The sequence below is a fragment of the Lolium perenne genome, chromosome 1 (assembly GCF_019359855.2).
Source record: "Lolium perenne isolate Kyuss_39 chromosome 1, Kyuss_2.0, whole genome shotgun sequence".
Classification (NCBI taxonomy): domain Eukaryota; kingdom Viridiplantae; phylum Streptophyta; class Magnoliopsida; order Poales; family Poaceae; genus Lolium; species Lolium perenne.
Window position 1 is genome coordinate 267,806,104 of NC_067244.2, and position 10,506 is coordinate 267,816,609.

A 10,506-nucleotide genomic window follows, 5' to 3' on the forward strand; every position below is an offset into this window, starting at 1 on the left:
CTATCTCCGGCAAGTTTTCTTCTTCACTTCTAGGTGAAACCTTTTTTTTGGCTTCAATGAAGCAAAAGCGGGAGTTTTTTTTTGGTTGCGATGAAGCATAGTCTAAACAATTTTCTGGCAACTCTCCTATTTTTGGTTGAATCGTTTTTTGCTTCAATGAAGAAAAAGCGGGAGGTTTTTTGCTGCGACGAAGCAAAATCTGGATTTGGAAGGTATAATAGCTGCCCCCCCATGGGGGATTCACAGCGATTTGAGCATGCTAGCCGTTGGATTTGCACAGTAACTTGATCTTGGCCGTCCCTTATCCCACGCGCGTGCCTTCTGGTTGGCTGGCGAGCCTCCACGGTGTAATTACCGTTCGTCCAGCGCGGTGGAAAGAAGACATGGAGCAGCCATTCCCTACCCGCATCTGGGTGCGTCCGGGCCCCACGGTCGCATGGGCCCGCGTGTCTGCCGCTGCGGCTCGCTAGCGGCCTCGTATGGGGGCGTGACGGTGGCCGGAAATATCTCACCTGGGCGGGTAGATAGCGGGGTATCTTCGTCTTCTCCATCGATGGCCGGTGCGGGCGGTTCCGTGGCGGCGCGCCATTAGCCCACGGGAGAAGCTCTCACTGTGCGGGGCACTATACCCACGAGCGCCGTCGCTTCGGAGGACCATCCTCCTCACTTCCCCCCCCCCACCTCCCGCCTCTTCCGCTTCGAGCGCTCCGTCCTCGCAGCCCCGCCTCCTCCGCATCGCCGCTCCGCCGCAGATCCAGTGCCATCCGCCGCGTCCCGTGCCGTCGCCGGTGGTCGGCCTTGCCTCATGGCGCCGATCTGCCATGGATTCGGTTAAGGTGAGCCCCTGCTTGACCGATGCGGGTCAGTTGCCGATTCGAGTTTCTCCATGCCGCGGCCGTGCTTGGTCTTCGGCCTTGGCTGACGCCGGCTGGCGACTCGACGGTGGCCGTGCTGCTGCCCCGTTCCTCCTTCATTCTTCTGTTTCTTGCTCGATCTGTGCGCCCCTTACTGTCCTCCTTTTCCCCTCTCTTCACAGGTCGTCCGTCTGCTGGGATTGCCGCGTCTGCTGCCCGCGGCTGCTTCATTTGGCCTGCTGTTCGACTCGTCCTGTGGTGAGCCTCGTCCTGCTCTTCCCTGTATCTTCCAGCCCTGCAAAAAATTTGTGTTCTTCAACCTGTCTTCAGATTAAGAAATCACACCTAATTAATCCATTCAGGAAACAAATATTCCCCAACCCGGCACCTGTAGAACGAGAGGGAGTAACAACAGTTCTACTTTATATTAGTTTCAGATGGAGAACCTAAAAGTAAATGCAAATCTTGCTGTGCTCTTCCCTGTATCTTCCAGCCCTGCAAAAAACGTGTGTTCTTGATCCTGTCTTCAGATTAACAAATCACACCTGATTATGCTATCCATGTAAGTAGCAGTAGTACGTACTGATTTGGTTGGTGGAGGTGTAGTTTATTAGTGCCATTGGTAAAGCACGCAACCCCGCCAAGGTTCCTGCTCCTGCTTAATTATTACAACAACTACGATTTGGCCTACTCTGATCCGATCTGCTGTTTGCTTTTTACAAGTTCCAAAACTGTTTCTGCACATTGCTTCCTACTACTACTACTAACTGACCACGGGCTTTGGCGAGATTTACCTCGCCGGAGGCGGAAATGAGATACCAAGACACGTGGCGTACACTCCTACAGCCAGTTAACAGTAGATTTTATTTGAGTCAAAGCGATACACTCTAAACCAAGAAACATACAAACCAACGCCCCTTAGCTGATAACTGATGATGCTTTGGTTCTGCTTCATAATCATCTATTAACATAACCAATTATTAGGTTGTACATACATTGTGCAGCTATGATAAATGTATATGTGATAGCTGTCAGAAACTAAACTTTGATGTGGCATCTGCCCTGTGAAGCTTAAAGTGCTTTGCGTGGTCTTACCCATGTTTGTTTGACCTTCTGAAAAGTCAGGTTGGAAGCCCTGTGAAACTTGGTTCACTATGACCATGTCTTGGTTGAGTTTTTTTGGGAGAAAAATATACATATGCCATGTTACAGTTTGTAATCTTTTAGCAGAGACGATTTAGATAGTTATTGTGTATTACGAAGCAGTTTTGTTTATTTAATTTTATGTATATGTTCAACTGTTTGCCTTTCTGTAGTAGGTCTCAGGACAGTTATTCAGAACTAGCATTTTGTTTTTCCTGCTACCTTTGGTTGACCTAGAAATTAAATCACGGGCTTAAGACACAGAAAAACCACTGAGGTTGCTACCATGAACTAAGCATGGCTTCCTAGGGGGAGATAGTGTGGTGCTATATATGCATGTTAGACTTCAGATAGTGCAGGTTAGCCAAGCAGAGGGGGATACTGTTTTTTGCATTTTCTAACCTAACAGTTATTTACCGTTTCGTTCGGTCATGTTCGTATACATGAGATTGTGCTTTTCTAGATAAGCGAGTTCAGTCTCCTCTGGTCTTGCTTTACTTTTGGCTGTCTGTGGTACTTTATCATTTCCACTTCTACATTACCGGTATCTTGCTTTTCTTGTTCCTTTTCCTCTGCGGTTGCCTTGCTCTTTAGGTATGTTCAATCTGGCTGCTGAAGCACGTGTGTGTCTCACCTCTGTTATACTGTTAAGTGCAAATTCGAGAAGCTTGTCAGTCAAATGTCCTGAAAGAGCCAGACCTGAATGCCCTCAAATATTTAACCAACATCAGTTAGTTAGTGTACCATCTAAAACTATCATTTAGCTTATTTCAGATGGAATCCAAAGGAACCTTGTATATAGCCATACAATTCTGAAGTAGCACAGATGTGCAGCTATGTGCAAGATTCTGACCGTGTTATTCTTCACCTTTATTGTGTGCTTCAGGTTATTTGGTATTGTGAGTTGTTGCTGCGACTCCTTTCTCAGGTACCGATCTCTACCCGTTTGGTATCAGCGCTTGTTTATTTGTTCTGTTTAGATGCATTTTTTTACTGAATGATATTATGTTTATGTGTGCTCCAGGTTACTTGCTGCTGTTACCTTGTATTCCCGGTGAGTGCCCTCTGTTCCATCCTCATCTGCATAGAACATGAGTGCGTGCGTTTAACCAGGTCAAAAGAAACGCTCTGTAGTATTCGTAGACACACGGTGGTAATGTACATGTTTCTTTCGCTGGCCAGAGATCAGCCCATATATCTTATCTTAGTTTCTATCAAGGTGCGTGGAGGATAGAGAGCCAGGAAGAAAGAGAGGGGAGGAAAAGATAATTTATTTCCAGCATGAAATTCTTGTGTCTGCTTCGGTTGCTGGCTTGCAGCTCTGCTGTTGTCTAGCAGATGTTTTACTCGGGTGATAGATTTGTCCCATATTCTGAAAAGCCAAGTTGAACAGCAGCAGTGAGGCAATTATTAAGTTATAAACAAGTTGTAGTGGTACAATCAAACAAAAAATAGCCATATAATTTCCAGGTAGTACAGGTGTTCATGCGTGTGCAACATTCTGAACGTGTTTTTATGATCAAGATTAAAGTGGTTTGCATGATGTTAGCCAAGTTTGCTGAACTTCTGAAAAGAAAAGTTGCCTGCACAAGTTGGCAAAAGTGAGGCAGTTAGGTTGTAAACTGTACAACTATGGTAAAACTTCTTATCATGTTTTTATGATTAAAGTGGTTTACGTGATCTTAGCCATGTTCAATTAAACTATAAACTGCACACATGTGATAAAAAAAAGTTTGTTTCAGAAGTACCGCTTCATTTTTTGTGCTTGCTTCGATTCAGCTAGCAATTAAAATCGCAGGCTTAGGTCAGGGAAAAAACAATGAAGTTGCTACCATGAACTGACCAACACTTACCAATGAAGTTTGTGTTCTGCTTTACAGCGAGTGCGCTTCCTATTCCTGCCGTCTTCGTTAATCGGGTAGTAGTTGGGTACCTGATCCTTGCCTTTCTTTGCAGTTCTTCACACTGTCAAGTTTCAGAAGAGGTATCATGGATGTTGAGTGGGGAAACAAAGCTATCGTCATGAAATACTTGTTCAAGTATGTTACAAAAGGTTCAGATTTCTCGAAGCTATATTTGGAGAGAATTAGAGGCAAAGGTGTTCCTGTAGGTAGTGATGGTCAGGACAATCATACGGTCATTGACTGGGGTCATTTGGATGCTCCAGCTTCCACTGACATGCCTACCTCTGCGGTGAGTATCTGTTCCAGACTGGTCCTTCTAATAGTTATTTCTCACGCTACAACATAGCCTTAATATTGAGTTTGTGAGCACAGTAGAATACTATTTCCTGCTGTGTTCTGGGAGTGCTTATTCCTCTACTATGATTCTCCCTTAGTTTCCTTGTCTGACTATCTCTGTTTAGATCTGTATCCAACTTCTAATGCTGCCTTATGTAAATAGGTTGGCTCCGTAATGCTGCTCCCGCCATCGGTTACGAAGCCTCCTGGACCTAGGTACATGCATGAGCTTTGTTTGTTGGCTCAGTTACATACATGGTTGCTTTGGGTTATTGTTTAGCATCCTCTCGCATGTTGTGCAGCGATGGCAAGTGTGATATCGATTCACAGGTCAAGAGGGCTCTGTTCACTGGCTCATTGCCTGAACATGGCATCGGGGCTGTGCAGGAGTTGGCTCCTCGAGTTGAGCCTGAGGAGGTGGGTTTATGTCTATTTTACCAATGTGTGTGTGCATGTTTTCCCATTACCCATCTTTTTTGTTACAGGTTGTTTGTTCTCTATGCCAGGTTGGTTTACCTGTGGTCGAGGCTCCTGAATCTTCACCTAGCCCATCTGTTGCTCCTTCGACGGACAAAAACTCAAACACGTTGGTTCTTCATTCCCCTTGGTGCCCATTTACTCATTTTTGTTAGTTGAAGATAGACATAAAAAATTAGATGAGTTTGGCTTCTGCTTCATTGTACATTTTTCTGTGTTGTACCTATGCCTTCTTGCTGTCACATGTTGCTTTCTTTTCACCGGCCTCCAATTTTAGACAAGGCGTGCCCTAAAATCGTGTTGTGTTCTCCTGTGACCATGGTCTTACTTTTTCCATATTCCTGTTCACACTTTTATTTCCTGCATTAGATTTACTGCTTTGTCTTTCCAACGCTTAAGCAACTGATTGATCTACGTCCGTTTTAACCTGCTGACTACGCAAGTCCTTGGTTTTATAGAGCTATGCGTTTTCAAGGTTTGTAGTGTTGAGGCGGTTTTTGTTATAGTAAGCTTGTGCAATACACTTTCCTGGTATGTGCTGATTAGCTTCTACTGTTAATCGCCTGTAGGCGTATGCAGTCGCGTGATCAGGCGGATGGCCTCGGCGAAAACAAGAAGTCTTGACTTAGAAAGAGGTACATTCTTTGGATTACTTTGGCCACATTTGCTAATTTCTTCACTATCTTCATTCTTACATCCCTCGCTAATTATCCAAATGATATCCAAGTAGGTGATTAAAACTGCAATATGTGGGAGCATATAAAGCAGCTGTGTACAGATGATATTAATATACGGCTTATGACACCACAGATTATCTGTAGAATTAAAAGCTACTTGTACCCAAAGATAACATAACTTTTCCTTATGTATTTGCGCGCACATGTTTTTGGTTCTTGACAAACCACAGGCTTGTAAGAACTGAACACTTGTATGTGAAATTAGAGCACGAGCAGGCTGTTGGGCAGGCGTTTGGGTCTATCTGAAACATTGCTCGTTCTTGAAAATTATCTCACTTGATTGTATGCAACACGTTACCCTGTACATGACATTTCCCACCAGGCCAGTGATAGATGAATTAATAGTAGCATCTATACTAATCTGTGCTGCTTGTTTATTACAACATAGGATTTACCGCTTATTACTGTGTTGTTCACAACCTAGGATTTACCGCTTATTACCGTGTTGTTCCATTTTCAGAAGTGCTTCCTCTAGGCGTCGGAGGCCTTTGGTAGCTGTTTGCTTGACGCCCCTACCTTTTGCAGTGGTCATGTACATATGAACAAGTTACCTGTTGCAGCAGTCCTCCTCTGTGCGTTGGATGGTGGTTCTACCCTTCGATGAAGTTCGCTATATGCGAGTGCTTTTGGTTCTCTGTTGTCAGCTATTTAGTTATGCAGTTTGCTTCATCGGGTGGTGTACTTGGTGTACTTGGGCCAGGAAAGAGACTTGTGTATATTCCTGGTCTACCGCTGCTATGTTCTTATTATTAGTATGTGCTCCGCACTAGACTTTGTGGCTCTGTCAGAAGGAAGACTTTGTAAGTTCCTGATTTGATGCCATTGTGTGCTTCCTATGAACTTATCTAGGTCTATGAAAAAAGGACTTGGCTCGTCTATGCCATTGTGTGTTCCCTTTCAGATTTGCATTCCTAGCATTCTGATATGTTATTCAAAACTTATGCGTGTTTCTCATCAATTTATGATGTCAGAGGTATATTCCACCGATTCCTCTCACCTCTGATCTCGGATGTTGTGGCATAAAGTGATAAACTGTATGCAAAGACAAGAGCTCAGAATACATGTTAAGTGATTGCTCAGGTTCTTTTGCTTCACCTCTACTTGAGCACATGTTAACTGAATTCCATAATCATGTCTGGATCTTGATTCGATGTGCTTCATATAGTACTTGCAGAATTCAGGTCATGCTGGCTTGTTTTCCCTTGTTTTGAACTTTTGATGTTTCGATAGGTTCTAGCATAGTAAATCCTCTTGTTACACGTATACACTCATAACTGAACTTCTGATGCTTCGATAGGTCCTACCAGTTTACTTATGTGTCATGTTTAGTGCATGACAAGTGAATCAAGATCTCATTTTGATAGAGGTTGGTAAGTTAATTTCTAATTCGATATAGTGAAGTGTATTTGTTTCTACATTACTTATTTTGAGAGCGAGTATCTGTTTTAAATTTGCCTTATTTCGACCATTTGATAGTGAGATGATACAATAATTTCTCATTTTTGAGTTCTCGTTATTTGTGATGCTTTGTGTGAATTCTCATGTTTTGAAAAGGAGATTTGTACATCCTTATTATGCTTCATGTCCTTTTGTCAAAATGCAATATGATGGCTGACTGTTCGGTGGTAAGTTTTGGCATAGAACCACACATTACATCATTGATCGTTATTTTGATCACATGTACTTGTATTTAGCACACTTAAGTACATAAATGGATACCTGGTGGTGATTATTGATTAATAACGAGAGTAGAGCTAATAAGAATGCTCCTTTTTACTAAGAAAATATATGCACTTGCCTTTTGTACTTTTTACCCTGTTCTGTTATTAGGAACATATAGCTACATGGTTGCCTTTGCTGGTACCATAGTACATTTTACTAATTCGTCATCAAATTCTTCTCCGTATATAATGGATACTAATGTGATATGCTTTTGCTTCTGCGGCGTAGATTATATTAGGTTGACCTTGCCGCTGTTAGCGCTGGACGAAAGCTGCTGCTGGCCGAGACAATGGTTCTTCACTGCTAATATTGGTCTGTTGATTTGGCCACGGTATGTTAAACTGACGGTTACTAATTAACCTAACCAAAAGGGAACATCTAGGGATGCGACTGACTACACTAGGATCCCACATGATTTATTTTTTATCTATAGATTTCAGTAATTATGGATAGAAAGAGGGCTCATTCATCCATGTTGTGCTTCAAGTTTAACAATATTTTCTATTTTGAGTTAGTATCTTCGTAGTATTCAGCTCTGTATAGACTCCATATGTAGGTTGTCTGTTTCTGTAGGTAAAGAAAATAGAGATATGTATATCCCCCCCCCCCCCCACCCAAAGCTTATTGGTAATGTTTGTTTTCCATTTGCGAACTAGATTAATCTCACAGTTATTTGGTTCATCATGCAATTGAGACTCTGTTTCTACATAGAATTCGCATCGCATCTTTTAGTTTAATCATCTGTATGCTGCATGCTTTCAATTTGTATAAATGTTCAGTATAGTGTTTCACAAATCCGTTTACCAATACATAAAACGGAGAAAGGGCGTCAAGGAGTGCCCCTAATTTTTTGGTCATTCTATTGGTCCTAAGACAAACAACTGTCTTCATCTGATGTACAGATGTGCTTGAAAAGATTTTAGCAATCTCCTGTAATTCCTTTCTATGTCTATATGTTCATTCTATTTATAGTCTGGCTATTGCAATGACCCTAACGGCGAGGTGCTAAAATTTGATCTTTCGGGTGATAGTGATTTAATGGAAACACGTTCAGGTTCCTTGGGAAAAAACGCTTGTTATTCTTGGTTGCACTACTTTCCGAGATTATTCCGGTATCCGCTCTTTATTTTGTCACAGATGCCGACATGCTATCATTTCTATCTTTCTTGTCAACATATCTGTGCAGTGAAAAGGGGTCTAAGCCGTCACGACAGCTTGTAGATGGTAGATGGTACATCAACGTAGACATCCCTGAAATAATTGTCCTCCCTGCTTGGTACAACATTTTATCCTGACTTGTCTGTAATGTAATATTGAATGATACTGGCAGATCTTTTTTTAATCTTCTTTCACTGCAGTTGACCAATTAATCCAACGAAAAATATTTGGTGGCTACCAATATTGCTCTGTGTCACCAAGTAGGCGACTATCTGAGAAATCTCTTGCTGAATTGATCAACTTCAGTCTTGCATGTGATTGTTTACAGAAGATGATGGCCTCCTATTCTTAAACTTACAATTGTTATGCACTCATGTAGTGTAGGTTTGTTTATAGCCTCTTCATTTTGTTGCTTTTGACCGTTATCACCATTTATGATAGGTTAATTAGATTGATATCGTTGAAATTTCGTATGGTTCCAGTAATTATGTGTTCTCTTAATTTTATGAGCTTATTATATACTTTTGACAAAGCATCCCTTGCTTGATTTTGTTGCTCACGAGCAAGCCACTCTGATTTTGTGTGCTTCATCCTAATTTTATAAAACCTAAAAAGTATATTATCATTTTCATCTTATTTTTTATTGTTATATAAAATCGAAACCATAGCGAATTTCACGGGGTCGTGCGCCAAGGCGCACATCTAAATCTAGTTTAGGTGAAAATGGACACGTGCACGCATGCAAGAAGGGGCTGGAAAACTCTGAGCCTCCGGAGGATTTCTAGCACTGTCCATTATAAATCATCCATGCATCTCTAGGTCGTAAATTGAACTAATCTAATAAACGACACATATTACAAAACATATATTATTAGAAAACTTAAATGTTCTACTTTTATAATGACATAACTTTTGTATAGTATAATTCATACTACCTCCGTTTCGAGGAATAAGGCGCACGCGTATTTCAAAACGAACTTTTACCACAAAATTGAGCAAGAAAATCTTGATTATATTATATGTATATTGTATCGTTGGATCCGTATTGAAAAGTACTTTTTAATGATACTAATTTCATACAAACAATCTTTATCTATTTGAAGTAATTTTTGTTCAAACAAAAAGCTCGTAAAACTAGGGCGCCTTATTCCTTGAAACAGAGGTAGTATTATGTTAGTTAAATTTGCAATCTAGAGATATGCGGAGGCATTATAATCCCTAACGGAGGTAGTATATGGATTTGGCCTAGTTCACGTGTTTCCCGCTACCAGGGTAGTATATGGATTTTCCCTTGCACGCACACCATGGATAATGGGTGATAGAGGAAAGAGAAGTCGAGGTTTTTTTTTTTGCCTCTTCCGCGTCTCATAGGCGACAAAGGAGACGGCTCAACTCTCTCATGATCTCCACCAGCTATTTTTATTAAAAGATTATAAAAGTACAAATATTACAAAACTTTACAAAGAGAGTGAGTAACTCTCCAGAAAAAAAACTAAAGCTGCGTTTGAATCCAATCTTTGAGAACCATTACATGTTTTCTCTTAATTCTGTGTTCTAAGAGTTTAAGTTCTTGTATATAGACTGCTTTCCAACTATTGAAGACAACATTCTGATCCTTGAAAACTTTGTTATTTCTGATAATCCAAATGCCCCAAGCTGCCAGAATAATAATCTCCAGTGCAAAAGGTAAGTTGATTCTTGTTATCATATCTTCAAAAGCCTCTAAAACCGATAATCTTTTATTTCTCCGGGGGCATACAAAGTTCCAGCACTGATCTGCGAAAGGGCATGTCCAGAAAAGGTGGACAAGAGTTTCTTCTTCATCACAATTACTGACCACACACTGATAAGATTGCAACTGCATATTTTTTCTTTTCAGAAGATTCCTTGTGTTTAATCTGTCATGAAGCAAAAGCCAAAAGAAGAACTTATGTTTTGCTTGACAAGAAGACTTCCAAATTAAGGAGAAAATCTTTGGTGTTGGTGAGTATCCAATCATTGCCTTGTATGCGTTTTGAGAGGAGAATTCTGCATTGCCCCAAATATATGTCCAAATGTCTTTATTGCCTTCTTGCACTGTTGTGAGAATTCTTTGACATAGTAATTCCAGTGACTGAAACTCTTCATAAGCTTGCTGAGAAAGAGGAAGATGAAACATATCCTCCAGGTACTCAG

At 41.2% G+C, this 10,506-nt stretch overlaps 1 protein-coding gene across 1 annotated transcript; it reads left to right on the forward strand.

The window, feature by feature from the left end:
* Positions 1 to 540: 540 nt before the first annotated feature.
* Positions 541 to 6,926, forward strand: LOC127327911 (uncharacterized). The gene is made up of 10 exons (XM_051354725.2): positions 541 to 836; positions 1,037 to 1,112; positions 2,884 to 2,925; positions 3,022 to 3,051; positions 3,954 to 4,190; positions 4,401 to 4,453; positions 4,540 to 4,654; positions 4,744 to 4,823; positions 5,284 to 5,349; positions 5,912 to 6,926. Exons 5-9 carry the CDS (start codon positions 3,987 to 3,989, stop codon positions 5,336 to 5,338), a joined length of 507 nt encoding a protein of 168 aa, XP_051210685.1. The 5' UTR covers positions 541 to 836; positions 1,037 to 1,112; positions 2,884 to 2,925; positions 3,022 to 3,051; positions 3,954 to 3,986; the 3' UTR covers positions 5,339 to 5,349; positions 5,912 to 6,926.
* The last annotated feature ends 3,580 nt before the right edge of the window (positions 6,927 to 10,506 follow it).